This window comes from Phragmites australis, chromosome 22 (assembly GCF_958298935.1).
Source record: "Phragmites australis chromosome 22, lpPhrAust1.1, whole genome shotgun sequence".
NCBI classification, from domain to species: domain Eukaryota; kingdom Viridiplantae; phylum Streptophyta; class Magnoliopsida; order Poales; family Poaceae; genus Phragmites; species Phragmites australis.
The window spans coordinates 1,003,928-1,025,645 of NC_084942.1; the positions used below are offsets into that span (position 1 = coordinate 1,003,928).

A 21,718-nucleotide genomic window follows, 5' to 3' on the forward strand; every position below is an offset into this window, starting at 1 on the left:
AAAGGCAGAATCTCAAACGTATAACTTCTGTTATACTACATGATATGTTCACAAGACAAGCTGTTACCAAAAAAAGGTGCTACATAGTTTTGTTCAGTGATTTGCAGCAATACTTACTCTCCATAAACACACATATGGCCCTAACATGAGAAGACAGGCACGCCAATTTTACAATCACTAACAAACCGTTGGTAATAAGTATTGACCCAGATGGCAAGTGAAAATTTCCATAGCTCCATCAGAAGACTCATTCGTAGAGTACAAGGACTAGAACTGGGACTTGTCAAGGCTGTCGAAATAGGGATGCTCCATCGCAGCTTTTGCTGATATCCTGTTTGACGGATCAAATTGAAGCATTTTCTGGAACAGATGAACCACAGACCATCAGCTGAGATCAAAGGGTGTAACCAGATATTGATTCGACTAGTTAGTCGATGTTGTCATGACATTCAAATGAACAAACTGAAACGAAGCATGTTACATACACTCCAGAATCAATCAAGTAACATAAATGTGTAAGGCACAAAAAGAAACTATGCACAGAGCCACAGACTCCTTTCAAATATGAAAAACTGAGATTTAAGAAGTTAAAACTTAAAAGACAAATTTCGGTGAGCTGATTATGGAGCAGCATCTCTTAAGTTGGCGGGTCAATACTTTTCAAGTACACAGAACACAGTAAAATTCCTCGCAAAAGAAAAAAAAAAGAACACAGTAAAATAGCATGTTTAATCAGCCTTTGAACTTACTGATAGTAGGTCAATGCCTTCAGGTTCGAGCGTTGGGACAAAACGGGCCAAACTCTGGGGCTTCCACTGTGGAAACTCATGCCAGTCCCTCAAAGCAGCCAATCCAGGCCATTGCTCCTCAGTAGGAGTTCCCAGCAACCTTTTTCCAGAGGCAGATTTTGGTCAATCCATAGTACAATAGAAATTGATAGAAGAAACCAAGACCGAGATAAAATGTAAGATGTCTGCACCACTAGCAATTCCTTGAAACTATCATTGGAATGGTGTCTAACGTAGAAAAGTTTAACAAAGACTAGGCAAATAAAATTATCATGAAGATTTAAAAAGGCATTTAGATTATGCCAAGCAAGAAATCATGAAATACAACAACGTCTGAAACAAAAAGCTAGAGAACCTTTACAGTACACCATGATACTAGATGATGGAGAGTATCATTGTTGTGATCCAACCGTTCATTTTAGTAGGTATTATTGTAATTATCTTGATACCCTTAGGGGTAATTACGTCATTGACTGATCGGACTTCGGACCTTCGCCATCCATCATCGACTGACCGACAGAGAGTGGAAACCCTAATAAATGAAATGAACAGAATAAGTGAAAGCTTATCCGAAGAATAAACTAACATTTTGATCTTCCCTAATTAAACATATAATTTACAAGTTTATCATAGTTTTTTTTTTCCAATTTTACCCTTATGATACCCATGATACTCTTTAATGATACCCATGATACTGATGAGCGATAGAGTATCATTGGGCCAATCTAAGCCACCGGATGAAAAAAAATAGACGGTATACACTCATTTAGGTGTACTGTAAAAGTCCTCAAAAGCTAATTGCCAGAATATTTCTTCAACTGGATAAGGCAACAGATAACTTTCACGATTAACATATTACTAATACGCTATCCTAATTCGTAGTAACTAAGCAAGGTAGTACATATATTATAGTAACCACATTTGAAATCATGAGGAAAAAAAACCTGAAAATGTGAAGCAACTGTTGCAACTCAGAGTCACCAGGAAAAAGAGCTTGTCTTCTGACCATTTCAGCTGCATTAAAAAGTCATGAACATCACAATGGGGAAAAAACTTCAATCAGAAGTGCAAAATACTTTAAGTACATCTTCTAATTTAAGAAGAGTGGGACAAAAAGTTTGCCAGGTTACCCTAAACCCTAACCCAAAAAGTTTTTTGTTTGGTAAACATATTACATCTTGTTTTCAGTGCAGGACACGGTACGTATCAACAGAACTCAAGAGGAAACCAGGCGTACCAAAGATACATCCAACAGACCACATATCAACACCAGTTGAGTAATGTGTAGTTCCAAGCAGAACTTCAGGAGCTCTATACCAAAGTGTTACATGAAGTTCTGCACAAACAGAGAATATGAAGGAGCTTAATAGATCAACAACAACAACAACAAAGCCTTTGTCCCAAGCAAGGAGCTTAATAGATCTTGCTAAAAAATTGCATTTCAGTGTTAAACATTGTATCTGTCTATCCATGGGTGTAGCTTTTCATTGGCACGGTAAAAGCTCTACCCAGCCCAAGATCTGCAATTTTCAATATCCCCTTCTCTTTGTCAACCAGCAGATTTTGTGGCTTTAGATCCCTATTAAATCGAGCAGGAATAAGCACGAATCACATTAGTGGCAAATGCAATTTTGTATTCATCAAGTCCAACAACCTAAATCAGAGGAAAAAAAATCCAACCGGTGAAGGACACCATGGGCATGGCAGTGTGCAACTCCTTTGCATAACTGATACAAGAAATTATGGAAGAAAGTACATTAGTCCAAAATTAACCAATCAAAATGAGAGTATTTGCTATCTGATGATCATCAATTTACTACAGATTATAAACATAAACAAGCAGTCACGAAAATGAAGGTTGAGCTGAATGCTATCAAGATCCAGCGATGATGTATTCAAGTGGCCTAGGAAAACTATTTCTATAATTGCAAGTACGGAATTACCAATTCAGAAGAGCAATCTGGGCCTTCTCAAGTACCAATGAGCAACACAAAATAATTGCTTCCAAAATCCATCTTCCTTGCCATAAAAGTGGAAATCTTAAACATAGATCGTCTTATCATCTATAGTTGAGAACGCACAAGGGTTCCAATTTCTTAGTAACATATTCCGTCTTGCTTTCTATTTCATTTAGTGCTTATGATTTTTTCCTGAGTTATCCTAAATATTTTGTTTCACCTTTTTAGTTGGATCTTGTGGGTTTCATCTCTAGCCTACCCCAACTGGTTCGGAACAAAGGCTTTGTTGTTGTTGTTCTAATTTTGTCCACTTTTCAGAAGTGGTGCTCGAGATAATTCAGTTTGTATACTTTACATGTGGACAACTCATAAAAAAAGAACCTCAAATGTAATTCAAGTATTCCCGTCATCCAAAAATAGATATACAGTTCTAGGTTACCAGGAAGATAGGATAATACCCAAGATGTTTACTTTCACATTGCCTCCATTCAAAAACTTTGTGCCCACATTAAATACTAAATTTGTAGACATACTTGTGAGACATTTATATGTATGGTCAGTTGTCACTTGTCAATGTCACAATTTTCTAATCATGACTTAAATCCTTATTATTCATGCTAGAGCATAAACGTCATTTGTGCATAAACATAGTACAAATGTTTCCATGAAAGCAACAGTGATAGGGCAAAAGGCTGTTATTCAAATATGCACAATGTTCATCTGCAATGAGCACAAAAACGCAATTGTGTATTTCATCCTTGAAATTAAGGTGTGGAGAAGGATTTGCTTGGAAGGACCAAACAAACTAAACTCAATCTTGCATCTGCTGGAGACCCCAAGTATGAGATTAAGGTGTGGAGAAGGATTTGATTGGAAGCACCAAACAATCTAAACTCAATTTTGCATCTGCTGGAGACCCCAAATATGTGCACATGTGCATGTAAAATGCAAAACATCATCAGCAATTGCTGTAGATGCTGGGTTCCAAGCATAATGTCACTTTTCAGACTCCCAACTATTAGTCTTCAGCATATGCAAGAGTTTACTGTACTTCCTGTCAGTGCAGAATTTGTACAACTTACAGACATCATATCAGCAATGCATCATTCAGTGATTTGATTTTACATTTGGTCGATAACATCTACATGGCTCAATGTTGTCCTTTTTTCAGCCTAATTAGTATTGTACCTTTCTCAGAATTAAAAATGCCATTTCGTAACGCACATGCTAGTTTGTTCTGGTCACGATGTGCTCAATTGCTCAGATCGATCGGAGAACCAGGCAAGGCATCATTTTTATAGTTGATAGAGTCGAACTGATCAGTGAATAGTACCAAATGAAGAAGAAGTAAATCAGCATGGGTCATGAGTAGTACTACCTTGACGAGGTGTGTGGGGAGCGGCCTTGCGTTGGGCCCCCTGTGGTAGATGTCAAGGAACTTCATAAGGTTGGTGTTGGGGAACTCGAAGACGAGGTAGAGGATGGGCTTGCCGTTCTTGGTTCTTGGTGGCCTGCTCGACGGCGAGGAGGCGGACGACGTAGAGGGAGTGGGAGAGGAGGGAGATCTCGCGGAGCGTGGTGGGCGGGATGTCCTCCTCGTCCCCAATCAGCCTTGACTAGATACTCGAAAAGGATCTTGACTAGCTCACTCGAGAAACGTATCGACTAACATACTAGAGTAGTGTATCAACTAGTTCACTCGATTAAATACTCGAGTAGGATTGTAGTGTACGTACCTACCCAATGACGACATGAGATGCAGAAGCCCTCGTGATGTCGATGCAGTAGGCGATGATGAAGATGAAGTAGTCAAAGTTGATCTCGATGTAGCAGATGTCGATGACGGTGGCAATACAGACGAAGTATCACACAATGATGTAGAGGAAGCAGATCGTGAGCAGTCATGACGAGCGCTTCCCAAAAAACTTATTCGCCCTCTCCCAATGTAGGATCCTAAGAGCGACAGGTTCCAAAGACCTGCTCTCCCGTTCGTCGATGCACGCTGGTGCAGTGGGATGGAGTAGTGTACGTGAGACGGCGCAACAGTGAGAAATTGACAAAACCCTAATTGTGAATATGCAACTTGCATCTCTCCTTTGTGCGGCGGTTGGCAGATATATATAGAGGGAGAGTCACGCGGTTGAGACGCACCACGATCGGAGTCGATTATGTCGCCGCGATCGGAGTCTTGACCGACACGATTTCCATATATTTATCCGTTTACCCACACAGCAAAAAGGAATAAAACCGCAAAAGGAAACCAAACTTGCGCAAGCAACTAGACCTGATTTCGACGGACCATTCATGTAGGTGTCGTGCGCCCGCACCCTGCCCCAACCACGACCTGCCCCGACCCGGCGAGCGAGCGCGCGCGTGTGTTCTTCTAGTCCTCTCATCTACATATGCTAAGTGAGTGGAGGAGAGAAATTCTTTTAAGTTGGTCTTCATCCATATCTATTAGCAAGGTGGAATTAAAAAAACACACCTTCCTCACATGGTTTGGCCTTTGAGATTTATTTGAAATTATACAAATATAATAGGCTAAGCTTCTAACAAGAGTATATGGTATATGATACATAAGGATCCAGTTGTTATGTTAAGATAGTATTAGATTTCATCTTATCTATAAGGTTGCTTAATATCTAAGCTATGTGTACTCTATATATTCTGCCCTCAAGATTTAATGCAATACAATCAACATTCCACACAATCTATTCTTCCTATATGGTATCAATTTAGGTTTTAGTCCTAACCCTAAACCCACCGCTTTTGCTTCCACCGCACCACCCACAGGGAGATTAATCTCCATGATCTCCGTTGGGGGCTGCACAACCTATAACTAGGTTCTCGCGATCGATCCTATTGATCCTCCTCCGTGCGTGCGTTTCTCCCGTCGGAAGGCCCTGCTTGTCGGCCACACGTTCCTTCATGGCTGGCTCGGTCCGTCAGACGCACATCTGCCACGTCACTCGTGACATGTCGCGCTGTTGGCAGGCTCGTGCCTGCGCCCGCTCTTCCGTCGCTCGACGCGCACGTGGTCATGCCGACGGGTGCCCGTTCTTGCACTGTGCCCACGCTCGAGCCCGCCAATCTACCGCGTGGTCCTCGCTCACGTGGTCGTGCCCCCAGATCACCCACTCTTCCGTCAAATTAGGGATGAACGTAGAGCGATCCGTGGATCCAATTTAGTTCAACTCAACTAACTAACTAGTTATTTTGACTAGATCAAAATGACAAATTAGTTAATTAAATTGTACTAAAATGGATCTATGAATATCTATTGGTGCTCCACGCCCATCTCTAAAGAGAATGCTTCAAATTTCATTTGATTCTAACGAGAACATATCCGGTGCACTTCTTGTGCTTTTTAAATATCCCTTCATGTGCTTTTTAAATAGTTGAATCACTTTTTCACCATTTTTTAAAAAGTTGGAGCACGGGAGCGCACAAAGGGGTGCGAGTAGAGGATATGTTCTCTCATCCAAACAAGAACATTTACGTACTCCAAACTGCATTACTGAACACTGAATTTTCCATTAAGCATGTAGCGCAAATGATATGGTTATGCAACTGTAGTTTTAGTACTCCCTCTGGTTATAAATGTAGGTCGTTTTATCCTCCTCAACAATTCTCTAAATATAAGTCATTCTCGAACTTCTATATATTTTTTTCTCTTTTATTCCCGTCTTACCTTTATTTAATAAATGCTACCACTCTCACAAATGAATGAGTTATCTTTTCCAATGCAGAATAAATAAAGGGCAATAAGATTATTTAATTTACTTTCTTAATCCTTATGCACAAGTCTAAAACGACCTACATTTACAATCGGAGGGAGTATTTCATTACTACTCAACTCTACGATTGATGAAAGGCGAAGCGATCTACCAGTACTCGTTCCAATTCAAATAGATACAGGTTTTAGGGAGTTGTTTTTGATTTTGAGGTGACGATTTTCACAAAATGCGCCTATTGATCACCTATTAGTAGTGCTGTCAAAAAGATAGATATGCAATTAATAAGTGTAAACTATGTACTCCTAAAAGAAATAAAGTGCTAATTTCTTCTCAGATTTATATGTACAACACTAAAAATACAAATATTTTGAACCGAAGGAATATTACCGCATCATTCGAGAAGTTTTACAAAATCATACATTTGAGAAGACGTACTGAAATAGAACTTTGGGGGTTTCAACAAGAAAAAGATAGTTTCGGCAGTAGGTACCAGAATTATGTCGCTGAACATTACCTGTGCCTTACGATTTGCAAGGACACAATCTTACCACAGTCACTACTCACTGGCCAGTGGCCATGCAGTCATAACAAAATGCAAACTGAACCATGAAACAATCAACAATGATCGCCTGATGATCCTCATAACTGACAAAAACACAAGGCATTGGAAGATCTTAAGCGCAAACCAAGGTCCTATTCACAGCGCGAAAATAAAGTCATAAATTGGAAAGAACAAAAAAACTACACCAGTTGTTGAATTCACACCTCTTGACTGTTGAATTGCGCAACCTTAATCTTCTTGAAAAAAAATAAAAATAAAATGATAATATAAGCAAGCTTCAGAGCATGAAGCATTAAGTATTCTTCAACTTCTTGATGAAATTGAAACTGAGCTCTCGAACGCAGACCCCATGTGGCTAATGACAAATCCATAAATCTTGCGCTTCAGGCACTCAAGCTTCTCCTTGGTTGTCTCCTCTGCAATCTTCCCAACTCGATCTAACCAGTCACTGATCTTCTTAAACTGTGACAGAACCATCGTTATGTGCTTTCCCCTACTCGCAACATTCTGATCTTCAAATAAGTGGAAGCCCACATCCAGTGCCTCATCCACAAAATTCAGAAACCACATATGCATCTCACACCACAAGGTCTTAGCAAGCCCTACTGTCTCGTTCAAGCCCTCAGTGTTACTCCATGTGCAGCTCACTGTAGGGCATGGTGAGACTTTGGACTGGCCCTTTGCAGAAGCTCCTAGTGGTTGCTTCTTGGACAGGCTTGTTCTAGGTGGTTCCATTGAAGAAGTCTTGGGCTTATTGGTGTTCTTCATTCGAGAGATGGATTCAGTAGCACAGTTCAGTAACTTGAGGACTTCAAGATCAGTGGCTAATGCAGTTTCAACCCAATGAGTACTTGATTTCTCTAAAAATGCCTCATCTGCTCCATTGGTCACTACAGACTCAGCAATGGTCTTCCACTTGAGAGTATCTTCATAGACAGCAAGGAAAAGATCGATTGTAGGGAGTGGATTGGAGGTCTTTGACGATGAGCAAATGTTAGAGAACTTGCTATAGACAGCAATAAACACGATATCACTACATCAATTTCTGCTGAATGAAATAAATACGATATTACGACATCAATTTCTGCTGAATGAAATAAACACGATATTACTACTTCAATTTCGGCTGAATGAAAAAGATGGCTCTAATTTACCTTAGATTCCTGACAACTGATTCAGTGATCATTGCCTCTTGCAGGGCGCTAGCTGCAGCAGTTGCTGCTGCATCTCTCCGTTCAATAGCTTCCTGTAAATTCAGTCATGAAATGGTGTTAGATACTCAAGTCAAGATCAATGAATGGAGATTGTTGGCCCAGAAATTGAGAGTGCTTACCTTTCCGATCTTGGAGAGTTTATCAGAAAGTGCATCCAATGGAATGCTGCCATCAGTCCATTTAGGATCATGAAGTATAATTTTTGGAGCTATGGCTTTCGTCTTTACTGAGGTAGAGTCTATCTTCTTGCGAGGCTTTGGCCTCTCATCAACAGAGGAATCATCATTACTGGATTGTTCTGTTGTAGCGTCACTTAGTCGCCTTGACATTGCTTCCTGAATTTACAGAAGCAGATAAAAATGTTTACTGAATATACAAACTTCAGATTTTTCAATTTTATGTTTTTTTCAACTATCCATTTCTGATCCCATCTAAATGCACTAAGCCAGACCTTCGATTTGCATAGCCAAATTCTGACCAGCGCTATGATCCTATGAATCAAGTAGTTCATGGTCAAGTCATACTTTGGATTTCCCCTTGTATGCATTAGGAAATTATCCATTTCTAGTCTCATTTGAGTGTGCCTTGCAAGATCTTTGATTTGCATAGCAATATAGCATGGCCAAATGTCTACTATATACCTTCGAGTTCGACCTCAGTTTCAATCTAAGATGGTCTTAACTAAATTCCAAAAATCAAATTTTTTACTACTATTCTAGTGACAGGGCATTTAATAATAAAATTGTGTTCCTTGAATTCTCCGGCAGAGTAGTCCTCCGTATAATTATCTTAAAAAAATGACACTGGTACTATTAGTAGCATTAGTAGCAATAAGGCTAGCAAGCACAATGTTGTATGTTCCAATTGAAACATAATGTAACAGGATCCTTACCTGGGTCCTCAGAATAGTATCCTTGTCTACCTTGGCCCTGAACTTCATCACCGAACCCGCCGCCGCCGCAAGGGCCATTGTCGGATCGTCCCAGCTCTTCCTCCCTGGTTTCATGGCCGATCCATTTCCCAAATCGGGCATCTTGGAGATCCCAGCAACCAAAAGCCCAACTTTCTTCTTGCTGCTCCCTTCCCCGGAAAGCCGCCGCGAACTAGGGGACAGGGATGCTCGCCTCCCACCAATCACCGGAGACGCCACTCCCCTTCTCCCTCCAGCCGGTGAAGGTTGCCGATACCTTGATGGGACGACAATCGCCGGCTCCCTGGCCGCCCTGCGGTTCTCCTCCTTGGCCGCAACAAGGCTGGGCACCACGCACTTGGACGCCGCCGGCGACGTCGCCCTGGGTGTGCCCCTTACCGCGGGCGAGGACGCTCGGGAGGCGCCCTTCACCGAGGGCGAGGATGCCCGTGAGGCGCCTTTCACGGAAGGCAACGGATTTGGCTGCTTGGATGGCGCTGGGGACGAAAACCGCCGCTTGACGGCTGAGCCGGCCGGCAGTGGCGCGGCCTCGGAGACGACGTTCTTGGGCCCACGTACCGTCCTTTTGACGGCATCATTGTCATGGATATTTGAACCGGATGGCATGAGCGGCGGTGCGGCGTCGGAGGGTGAGGCGGCGGGCTGGATGACGTAGCCCCGGGAGCACGCGGCGGGGCGGGCGACGAGAGGGTCGGCGTTGCCGACGCAGGGGACAACGCGAGAGGATGGCACCAGGCGGTGTCCGATGGAGCGGGGGACGGGCGGGCGAAGCGGAGGCGGTCGAGGACTCGAGGTGTACGAGGTGTCCAACGAGGTGCGGGCGCGCGGAGAGGAATGCGTCGGCGTCGGCGGGCGGGAGCTGGACGTAGATGGAGTGGAGGCCGTCGGAGAGGTTGAGGAGGAAGCCGTTGGCGGGGACGAGGAGGGAGTCGGAGGTGGAGGCGGTGAGTGCGGGGACGACGGCGGTGACCTGGAGGACCGGGGAGCGGTGCTCGTGAGGGGGGAGAGAGAGAGAGAAACGTTGGTGGAAGGAAGGTTTCAAATTTCAAAAGCCCGCGTATCGCTGCAACGGTGTATTGCACATGACATGTGGGGTCAGGCAGAAGAGAGGAGTTAGGGTGCGATGGGTGGTACCGTGGTAGTCCAGATTTTTCTAAAAATATTTCGATTTCAGATTATCTCTGAAAATATTTCTCTGGTGAGTTAAAATTATCTTTGAAAATCATTTAGCAAGCTATCTGAATTCAGTTTTTTGAAAAAATGGTGGTGGTGTAATTGATCATTTTGTCCTTTGTTGATATGCTATTGGTGGGGGGGGGGTGTTGCAATAACAACAATTTACATACATATACATCATGAGCATCATTGATCATTTTTTATCAATTGTTGAATGCATTTAAATTTAATTTGAATCGATCAAATTTATGGAAAGTGAGGCCATGTGAAGAAACTTTAAATTTCACTATATAACTTAGAGCTGGAGATAATTTTAAAAATTAATTCGTTAATTAAGATGAATATTGATGAATTTTCCTAATATTTAGGAATCATTTTAAATATATAAAATTCATGGAATGTGCAAAACACAGTTAAATTCAATGAATTTTAATTTGAATACTGTTCAAGCTTTTTAAGTGCAACAAGTTAAAATGGGTTACTTATGGATTATAGAACCTATATAAAAATTAGTAGATTTTTTTTGGAAATTTTAAGAAGGTCTAAACCTATAGGAAAAAGAGATTGAAAATATGATTTTTTTTATGCATCTTGTTAGCCGCGAACTGAAGGGCAGTCTGGGGCAGAAACGGCCTCCCAGACATTTCGCCTATTCCAACCGTTTGGGAGAAGCGTTTCAACTAGAATCATTTCGAATTTCAGCATTTGGCTCTCTAGTAGACCGTTTCAGAGAAGAATCGGTCTGGATTCACACAGCCAAACGCACCCTTAATGTAACATATGGGCTGGTGAAAGGCTCAAGGAACTCGTCCTCATGGCCTGCAACTGCATTCACCGTTCCAGGGTCGGACGATTTCTAACATCATCTGATTTATGTGTTTTTCATTGAAACGGCAATTTCTGCAGTTTTTCAATTCCATGGGGTCCAAGGAGCTAAGACATTCTAATAATGTGTTTTAGGTATTCCTCTATGTTTTGAGGATCTTGCATTCTAAACAGACCATAATACTCATACTCTTATCCTATCCTAGTTATTAGGGCGTTGCCATAGCGTCGATATATCATAGTGACGTTGGATTGCTCCTTGCCACAACAATGCCACAACTTGGAAGTGTTGTGGGAGCCATTCGAGTTGGTGCACCGTCACCACCTTCATCGCTCCCGGATCCATGTTGGCCTCTACGTCTGCCTCTGAGCTGGTCCACCTTCATGTCTCCGTGGCAAGATGGTTGCTCGCCGCCGCCTTCACCACTCCCGGACCCATCTCGTCATCTCTATTCACCTTCGAGCTGATCCACCTCCCTATCTTCGTGCCAAGACGATCGCTCGCCACCGAACTGGCCGCCATTCTTGCGTGGCCTACCACCAAGTAGACCACCGTCCCTATGTGTCACGCCACCAAGCCGGCCTTGGGATGCCACCTAGAGAGGAGGGGGAAGGGAGGATGGAGGCACGGAAAGAGTTGTGGGAGGGGAAAATTGTGTTGTTGGGCCAAGAACAAGAGGTAATGGATTGGTTTAGTGGGCTTTTGGGGCTTTTATTTGGCTAATGGGTTGATGAGCTTGATGTATAATAATGGCCTATCAATTTTTTTCTCATTTGATATATATGTTCTAATTAGGATTACTCTAGTATAATTATATAAGTCTTACTGGATAATACATATATCATCTCGCTATTATAATATATTTTTATATAAATGGGTCATCGTCCTATGTCATCAACCTGGATTCATTTTAATCATGTCCTGTGTTTACAATATCCTGTACTATAATATGTGTATGGTGTTGTCATGTTGCGTACCAAAAGCGATATAAATATGATAAGTTATCTGTGTCTCACCGTACCGCTGTAATAACTATGTGTCTCTCACTCGCAACTAGTCAAGTTATGATGATTCCCTGACGGATGCATTCCAAGACTTTTGGCAACACAACCCTTTTTTTTGTTGGAATGGGGTTCCTATGGAGTATTGTAGTTGGTACTACTGGATAAACAGGACAGGACTAGGAGACTAGGATGAACAAGTCGGTTTCTGAACTTCCGTTGTGCGAGTGAATTGTTACTAGGACGTAGAACAAGGACGCAGAGAGAATTATTTCTGAAAACCCATTGGCATTCAAACAAATGGTTATCAGGGCGTCGCTTTGTTTGGCACATCGGAATTGCTTCCCACATGTCCTTTTTCCGGAACGTGAATCGAATTCGTATCGCGTGTTGTGCACCTTTCTGAACGTAGGTGACCTTGCATCAACTCCATCCAAGTTGACGGGAACGTGCTTCTGAAAATGTGAGCCAGCAAAAGTAAACAAAATCTCCTCAAAAAGCTGCTCAATTTCGGCTAGAAAAAGTGCACCAGAGGTCGCAAGAACAGTGGCGCCTGAAAATGACAATCTGGATGAATTCATGAGCAGAGAAATTCTGGCACAAGAATTACAGAAAAGGTCACAAGAATTCAAAAAAAGCAATCAAATTCAGAATTCCTTTTTTTCGAACCGACGGCACGAGCTCTGCCAATTCAAGAAAAGGTCACAAACTCAGAATTCCTTGCTAAGCAGAAGCAGCTAGTAGCTGGAGACCGCACATTTTGCTAATAGTTGTTGGAGATCACACATTTTGCATGATCCCCCCACCCCACCACACACACGTTCCGAGCTGAAGGATGGAGGATTTATCTTTTTTTTTCTTTGTTGTTTTTCTTTTCTCCTAAAGTCGGTTTGTTTATGTTCTTTAGGTAATGGCAGTGTAATGATTACATATATCTTTACCATTTTACCATCTTCTCATTGCAGAGACCGAGAGTTATATTTTCATTATCTTAAAAAAACATAGATGCAAATAAGCATCATATTCTACTTACATTACAACCTAGCTAGCTAGCATAGCCAGACTTCAGGGTTGGAGCTCTGAACAATTTGCATGCATTCCTCATTGCTATTTCTCTTTCTTGAAAGGCAATTAGGACGTGGATTATTGGTTGGGGGCAGAGGTGTGCACAGTGTGCTGTGACAGAGTTAGGCAAGAGGATATGTTCTGTTGAATCATACGAGACTACTGACACATAAGAGACGGTGCACAAGAATTTGTAATTATTGGTGTGTTTCCTATCACTGTCAGCTGTAAAAAAAAACTCTAATTTCTAATCACTCGATAAAATTTCATGTACAAACCAGCTATGAGCTAAAATGACTCCTATCATCCACTTCATACTCATACGGATGGAGGAGGGAGAAGACGACCAAGACAATGAAAAAAAAAAGAGAGAAGAAGACGACCAAGACAATGAAAAAAAGAAACCAGCAGATACGAACAATTGGTTCAACACTCTTCTCTTCATCGTCTTCTTTTTTGACGGTGGATATGGTGGAAAACTAAACTAGCTAGTGGGTGTCATTTCTCGGTAAAGCCAATTGATTTTTTTTTCTACCGTTAAGAAGTGGCTCGCTTATTTGTACCGCCAATGGACTCAACACGGTGAGAGCTGTCCATCTGATACTACTATGCTGACGCTGAAGCTGGGACACATACGAGGCCCGATCGATCGATTTGTCAGCGGCCTTGGTAGTTACTACGCCGACCAGGTCCTGCGCAGCAACGAGTGCGCCCCGCCGCCGAACATCTCGTCGAGGGCGATGACGAGGCCCATGGCCAACGGCGCGCCAAGGCGGGGATCCGCAACCAGCCGGAACACGTCGTCCCCAACGGACTCCTTCCGCCGCACCTCGGCCACCGCGTCCCCGCGCGCGTCGCGCACCGCGCAGGCCCGCCGGCCGTAGGATCCCTCCACCACGTACGCCTCGGTGGAAGAGATGCTCGAGCCCTGCACCTGCAGGGGAGTGACGTGCGCCAGCGCCTTGGACGCGCGGAGGCTGACGCGGCGGCGGACGGAGAGGAGCGGCTTGGCTTTGGCTTTGGCGGCTGCTGCGGCGTCGCCGTCGTAGATGACCCAGTGCTCCGCCAGGCTCAGCTTCTTGCGTCGGATGGTGAGGAGCGCCTTGCCTGCGACGTCCATGAGCACGACCTCGGCGCGCCTTCCGGAACCGTAGCTGTCGACGCGGAAGGCGAGGTTGCCCTTGGCGTCGAAGACGGTGAAGCCGTCGCAGTTGAAGAGCAGCGACTTGCGCCACACCGTCAGCACCGTGGGCTGTTCTTCCTCGGCTCTGCTAGTACTGGTGGTGGCGGCGGGCTCTGGCATGCCGGAGTTGGGATGCACCTTTGCCATCTTTCCTGCTCCTCTGTTTCTTTGATTCCCTACCGCAAGGCTTGTGCGTGATTGCTGCGGTTGCTCTTGCAGCTTGGGACCGGAGGTGGAGGAGTTTGTGGGGGAGGCGTGGTGAATTTATACCGCTATGGATTGGCATTGGCTGGGGGGAGCTGGGTACGTGGGCGGCGAGAAATGAGCTGACGCGGCCGCGCATCGCCATCGCCATCGCCATCTCATGGCATGTGGGTGGTGCTGATCTCGGGAGACCCCGCCTCCTCCTGACCAAGGAGCGAGCGAAATGACCTCATCCTCACCGCATGGCATGGAGCACTACTGGTTTTGTGGCGCGAATCAGGATATAATTCCTGGGTGGAAGAAGAGGGACTTAATCCACTTTCGTCACACTACTGAACATCCTCTCAAAGTTATTCACGATAATGCACATCGAGACGGTCGGCAAATGGTCGGCAAAAAGAATTGAAAGATTGTGATAACGGAATAGTACATGTTGCGAGTAAAGTTGCTGCCTTCAACATCACACAACAGAACAGGCTCACCAACTGCATCACCCGTGTACATAGTCCTGTCCTATCTGACTGTGCTCGATCATAGCCTTTTGGTCATAACGATTTTTTTTATAACAATTCTTTTTTTTATTTTAAAAACTTTTCTGATTAAAAATACACTCTTGCCCACTAAATATTAATTTGACTCTTTTGACCATGACAAGGCCCACTGGCCACCTTTGTCAAAGATGTGGCCACGCTACGGCCCATGCTCATGGCTAGGCTACTACCGTAACACTTAGTTATTATTTCGTATAAAATGATTATAAGTTGATACTAACTTATCTAAACTATTAAGATAGTATTAAACCTATCACACTAGAATACTTAAAAGGACTGAAACCAAAAACACTAATAGATCGGGGTATTATATTCCCTCTCTTAGGACTGACACCCTCGGCAGCTTACCGCGTACATGGCATATAACTACATGATCTCCCCTTGGTGCCATGGCCATGCCATGTTCCCTTCATGGGCCGACACGTATGCACTCGTGTAGCGAGAATTAACTTTGGATACCATCTGTAACGTCTCGCCTCTAAAATTTGCTTATAACCTAGCCAATTTGTGAGGCAGGCCCGCATATGCATGTCACCTCTTTTACACTTCTGTCCTTTCTTTATGTAAAATAGTTAACGCAGAGATACTATGTTTGAAGCACAAAGACTTATAAACTGGTCATAATCTATCTAAATTACCAAGATTATACTAAACCAACCATACCCAGATACTTAGACCACACGGGTCGTAACCATAAATACTAATGGGCCAGAGTATTACATTCACCCTCCAAGGCTGACGCCCTCGATAGCTTGCCGTGTACATGGCATACAAATACATGATCTCCCTTGTGCTATGGCCATGCCATATCCCCTCCACGGGTCGACATGTATGCACTCGTGCGACGAGAGTTAGCTTTGGATACCATCTGTAACGCATCGCCTCCAAAATGAATACGCATAGCACATCTTTTACACTTTCATCATTGCTTCGTGTAAAAGAGTTAACCTGGATATACTATATTTAAAGCACGAAGACTTATAAACTGATCGGTCTGACCTTAACCTATCTAAACTACCGAGATGGTACTAAACCATCACACCCGAACACTTATGTCACATGGGTCAAAACCAGAAACACTAATAGACCAAGGTATTACAGCTACACTAAGACTCGTGGCGTGACCAAAAGATTAAAATTTTGAAAATTACCGGGCTAGGTTTATTTATAAAATATTAGTTAAAATGTTTAAAATAACAAATCGTGATATTCATACATATACTCCACTAAAACTGTCACATTGAACATGAGAATTTGATATCCCTTACGATAAATAGTATGAAACGTCAAGCACGTAGCCAGCAGGGAGAGTCCAGAAAAGAACAGAAAATGTGTTCAAGGTGGCAACTCGATCCCTTTTGTTTGGTATATAGCACTCGTAGAATCCCCTGTTGCTTTAATTTGGCCAAGGATCATGGATGCTGCTTCGAGCTTTCTCTCGAGTCCTTGGTGATGCGTGTATAGGGAGCGAGGCATGGAAATGGCGAAGCGTACTTGGATTGTGATGACTCGTCCTTTCTTTGACTGTTGTTACTTGATCACCATCATCGTTGGAGCGTTGGAGTTTCATTCTAATCCCATCTCTATCTTTTTAAATTTGTTCCTTTTTCTTGGTTTGTTTTTGTCCTTTGATCAACCCATCATGCACTCACCAAGGCCTATCTTGAAATTAGCCTCTATATGTATATCAGTTCTTTTTTTTACATGGATAACGTACACGCGCACACACTCACACATGTATACCAATTGTTTAGCCATACCTTGGGTCAAACAGGATATATGACATGCTTGTCTTAAGTGAAATAGGCATAGAAGTTGCAAATGGCAATATGGATGATGAGAAACACTACAAGATTATTGATTCCCCCCGACCATTTTCAGTTGCAAGTGCTCAACGCGCGGTTTGTAATTTTCTTATGAAGTATCAAATATTGTGGGGAATAAGTTTGTTGGTAATTATATTATTTATGTTTTGTTAAATTATCAGGAAAGAGAAAAATTATACCAGAAAAATCGTCAGCTACTCAAGAAATAATACTACAGAGTACTTAAAACTGTTGGCCACTCGTAAATAACAGTGAGTAAAAATTGAAACTCTTGTAGTGAAAGGAAGCTAGAAAAAAGGTAGCTAGTCTCGGTTAAGGTTTACTACTCGTGCTTTAAACTTTGTGCAACTCCCAGGGCGAAGCATGAATATATAATAAGCACTATATTATAAAAAATCACTAAATATAAGCACTTTAGATGACGAAATACGACGGTACAGGTGACGCCCACGAACCGAAGACATGGGCATGCATTGCAGTTACATAATAAAAGAAACAAAAATAGTATTATATACTACTTCCTACAATTATTGCTGGTCATTTTCCTGTTCCATGATTGGTGGTGACCTCAAAATTCTGCTACTTCCTTCTCTGGATATCCATGGATGCATGTCTTAGCTTATCCTGTACTACGAATATATTTGACAAAGCAATATCCTGTCTTAATTTATCCTTTACTTCCTTCTCTGGATATGCATGGATATAATTGATCGAGTTGATCCCTTAATAAGCTGGTCACCTGTTCGATTAGAGGCAAAATTCTTCTCGACGAACGGGAACGGATCCAATATGATCTACTTGCAGACTGATTCTCGATTATTTTGGCCAAGGTGCGCTAGCTTTAGTTTGGACGACGGTGCACGGTGGAGATGATGGAACAGATGCTGGATCCATCCATCAATCCATCCGCTGATCCGCCGGCATCTACTAGGTATGCCGTATGTCGCAAGTTGGAAATTTGATTCAGATAAGTAAAATTATTCAAGGAGATATGACATCCTTTGGAGACATATGCGTTAATTTGGCCGGATGCTATATATTCGTTTGGGGCAGTTGAACCACGCACATCTATTCCCTTCCGTCACAAAAAAAAACATCATTTTGGATTGCGTGCATTCTAACACGTATAAACTTTATCCTTCAATATTTTTTTTAATATTTCGACCGAACTTTTAAAAATAGTACATTTATATTTGTTTTTAAAAACTTTATATATTTTGCATTTCGTGGCTGGAGGGAGCAATATGTATATGCAGGGAATTTTGTGTTGTGTCTGAACTGATTCGATGCATTGGAATCGCTAGAGATGGGCCTGCCTGCATGCTTGGTAGTTGGGTGGGCGGGCACACGCGGGCGAGACGGCAAACCTGATACCGTGACATGTACAGAGTACTACTCCAATGTCCAATATACTTGATGACTTTAATCAAAGCATGTTTAGCTAGTATTTCAACGTACTTTGTCTTTCGATAGATTCCCTAAATGCACAGTAGATGCCATCCATTGTGTCCCATTATTCGTTACTATAGAATATATCATAACTAACAAACTATCAGTATCGGTTGTGTAAAAACTGCGACTGAAGATGTATTCGTGCCAGTTTTTAATCTTCCGCGCGTGAAAAATGAGTGAGCCGCTAAGAACCGGCACTGAAAAGTACTATCAATACCGGTTCATGGCTGGAACCCGGCACTAATATTGATACTTCAGTGCCAGGTTTTAGCCACAAATCGGTACTGACAGTACGCATCAGTGCCGGGTCGAGCCCTCAACCGGCACTAATGTGTCTGGACCTGAAATTCGCCTCCAATACAATTTTGGCTTCTCGGCTCAGTCCCCATGTCCAGCCTTATCTCTTTGCTCTCACGTCCAGCTCAGACGCTCAGTCCCCACGTCTGCATCCTTATCTCTTCCTCACCACAAGCCTAATCTATCCTCTCCTCTCCTCTCTCCCTCTCTCTCCCTCTCTCTCTCAAACTAGATCTGCGAGCTCCCATCGTGCTCCTCCTCCTCCACTTGACACGTCACTTCTGCGAGCTCCCGGGGATGCCCATCTTGAATGACTACTCGGAGTACCCCACCAAGCACTAGTTCGTCGACTACCTCAAGGCCTACGCCGCGTGCTCCGGCGTCGAGCCCCAGTTCAACCAAGTCATCACGTCTGCGTGTTATGACGTCGTGGCGGGTGCACGTTGAGGATGTCATGTCGGGGGAGGCCACCGAGTACATCCGCCGATGGATCGTCTGCGTGCTTGGTTTTGTTTTGATTTTTGTGTATGTGTGCATGCAAAATACTGCATATGAACTGGAGTTGGATAATGGATGGATTTGGTTTTGTTATGTATGCGTGTTCTTCTGTGTCTGTGCTTTCTCTTTGGGGGAAATGGGTTGCGACGCTTGTTAAGTGAGGGATGGGGAAGAGGGCTCAGCCAGAGGAGCTCGGCGGTGGAGCGGCCAGTGGAGCGCGCGGAGTGGGCGCGGCCAGACGGCAGTGGCGGCGGTAGGAGCAGTAGCCAAGCCCGCTCTTTCAAGGTGGCTCGTTTATTTTTTTTGGTTTGGGAACCTTTTTCAGTACCGGTTGGAGGCATAAACCGGTACTGAATAGAACTTTCAGTGCCGGTTCCAGACCCAGTGCCGAGTAAAGAGTGCCGGTTGAAAAATCGGCACTGAAGCTATTTTTCAACCGGCACTCTTATACCTTTTTGCAGTAGTGATTTCTAGAATTACTATGATGGTCATCACTCTTATCGTTTGTCTATTTTTTTAGGAGCCCAATACAACATGTAGATGTGAACACTCACATCATCATACACGCTCACTTAGACAACGTCTATTGAAGACTAGAGATACGAAGCTTGGAGATTGATGAAGTCACCATATATGTCTCGCTGTCGATGGCCACGTCGCTTATCATTTGTTAAATGGGATGATATATGTATGAGAAGGGAATATGAGGGCTTAGGGGGAGGGGATTCCAAATTTAAGAGATTTGAACATTTGTCTTCCAGCTTCTTGGATTAGAAGGTATGAGCTAGACAAGAATAAAATGTGGAAACAAGTGATAGATCACAAGTACAAAACCTATGCACCTAATATATTCTCATGTCCTTTAGATAATGCATCACAATTTTGGAAAGGGGTCTTGTGGGATGGTAAGGCAACCAAGATGGGATATAGATGGCTGCTAGGAAATGGGAAAAAATGTAAATTTCTGGGAAGATAACTGGTTGGGTACATCTAGCTAGTTTAGCAATTATGTTTTGAGACTTATATGTTATTGTGAATGAAAAAAATGCCACTGGTTCTGAGTTATGGGATGGGGTCAACTTAAACTGTACTTTTCGCAGATGTGTCAATGATATATTAATGAATACGTGGCTAGAAGTGTGTCGAATAGTTCAAACTATTGATACGTTAGATGAAGATAGTTTGTGGTATGGCAGTTTGACTCTAAAGGTCAATATAATTCACAATCTTTGTATAAGATAGTTAATTTCAGGGGAGTAATGTCTGTCTACATTCTGGAAGATTAATGTTCGACGTAGAGTTCATTTCTTTTTATGGCTGTTATCCAAAAACAAAAATCCGACAAGAGATAACGTGAGTAAAAGGCAATTTATTAAAGATATGTCCTGTTTGTTTTGCTCTGAGCAAGAATCGGTTCATCAGTTTGTTTTTTGAGTGTGTAATCTCAGTTCAAATGTGGTCAGTTGTTTCAGAGTTGATGGGTGTGCACATAGGGAGGGGGAGGGTCATATGCTAATGTTGCAAATTTTTTGGATTAGAGATAAAAAAAATGTTGTTGTCAATATTGTGAGTTCTGCTGCCCTTTGGGCGTCATGGAAATTGAGAAACTCTCCACCAAATGGTACTTTTGATAAGTGATTTGAATTCAAAATAAGAAAAATATTTCTCTTTTTTACACAGTGAAGGCGAAATAAATAAAAGGTGATTTCTCCCGTTTTTGAATCATCTTTTCCGCATTTACAACTATCATACTCCTTGAAAATTAGAGTCCATCTAACTAGTCAAACAACTGTACAAAGTAATTTTAATTCTCTATAAAAACATTTTTAGAGAGAACTAGAATCAAAACGTATTCTTTCAACATACCGAACGGGCTGACATTATTTACGATGTCTGCTAGCTAGTTCGATACACGTGTTGACACAAAGCGAAGCGGGCTTGCATTTGCATTGTTTCCTTCCACGGAAACACGGTCAGAGTCAGACACTCAGACTTCTTTAATTTTCCCAGCACTGCAGGAAAGGATCGGAACTAGCTAGAGTACAAGCACAAAGTGTTGGAACTGCAACGCTTGGTCGATCTATTCAAGGTTCCATCCCGGTACATGCATGCATGCATCTATCCCAGAATGAGTCGCACTTCTTGATGAAAGACAGCGCGCCTACTGCTAACTGCATGCATCGAAGCTAACTCATCATAACATTTACAATGCCCGAGAGTTTAGCTGCACATGCATGCATATCAGGTCCAAACAAACACAAAGTTTGTGAGAGATTAGTGTGCACGGGAGCTGTCCCCCGACCAGAGTGCAACCACACGAGCTGCCCAATCTCGCACTACCTCATAAATCCACGTTAGCGATGGATAGTAATTATTATTAGTGACGGATAAAATTCTCGTCACTCCAAACATATTATTAATATAAACTCATTAGTGACGAGTCTAGACC

The 21,718-nt window shown here is 42.9% G+C and overlaps 2 protein-coding genes and 1 pseudogene across 2 annotated transcripts; all 3 read right to left on the reverse strand.

Moving 5' to 3' along the window:
- Window positions 1-211: 211 nt before the first annotated feature.
- On the reverse strand, window positions 212-7,148 carry LOC133905344 (cyclin-dependent kinase B1-1-like; annotated as a pseudogene).
- Window positions 7,149-7,179: 31 nt separating this feature from the next.
- LOC133905087 (uncharacterized) lies at window positions 7,180-10,087 on the reverse strand. Its single transcript, XM_062346793.1, has 4 exons — window positions 9,152-10,087; window positions 8,379-8,594; window positions 8,200-8,291; window positions 7,180-8,051 (listed from the first exon to the last, which is right to left on the reverse strand). The coding sequence occupies exons 1-4, from the start codon at window positions 9,794-9,796 to the stop codon at window positions 7,349-7,351; spliced, it is 1,656 nt and encodes a 551-aa protein (XP_062202777.1). The 5' UTR covers window positions 9,797-10,087; the 3' UTR covers window positions 7,180-7,348.
- Window positions 10,088-13,489: 3,402 nt separating this feature from the next.
- LOC133905044 (protein LURP-one-related 8-like) lies at window positions 13,490-14,814 on the reverse strand. Its single transcript, XM_062346740.1, has one exon. The coding sequence runs from the start codon at window positions 14,586-14,588 to the stop codon at window positions 13,935-13,937; it is 654 nt and encodes a 217-aa protein (XP_062202724.1). The 5' UTR covers window positions 14,589-14,814; the 3' UTR covers window positions 13,490-13,934.
- Between the last annotated feature and the right edge of the window lie 6,904 nt (window positions 14,815-21,718).

Bases quoted from the DNA above. Each gene is read 5' to 3' on its own strand.
- LOC133905087 (XM_062346793.1), bottom strand. From the start codon at position 9,796: ATGCCATCCGGTTCAAATATCCATGACAATGATGCCGTCAAAAGGACG. The intron at 8,595-9,151 runs GTAAGGATCCTG...CTGTAAATTCAG, and splicing joins ATACTATTCTGAGGACCCAG to GAAGCAATGTCAAGGCGACT. The intron at 8,292-8,378 runs GTAAGCACTCTC...CTGAATTTACAG, and splicing joins AACTCTCCAAGATCGGAAAG to GAAGCTATTGAACGGAGAGA.
- LOC133905044 (XM_062346740.1), bottom strand. From the start codon at position 14,588: ATGGCAAAGGTGCATCCCAACTCCGGCATGCCAGAGCCCGCCGCCACC.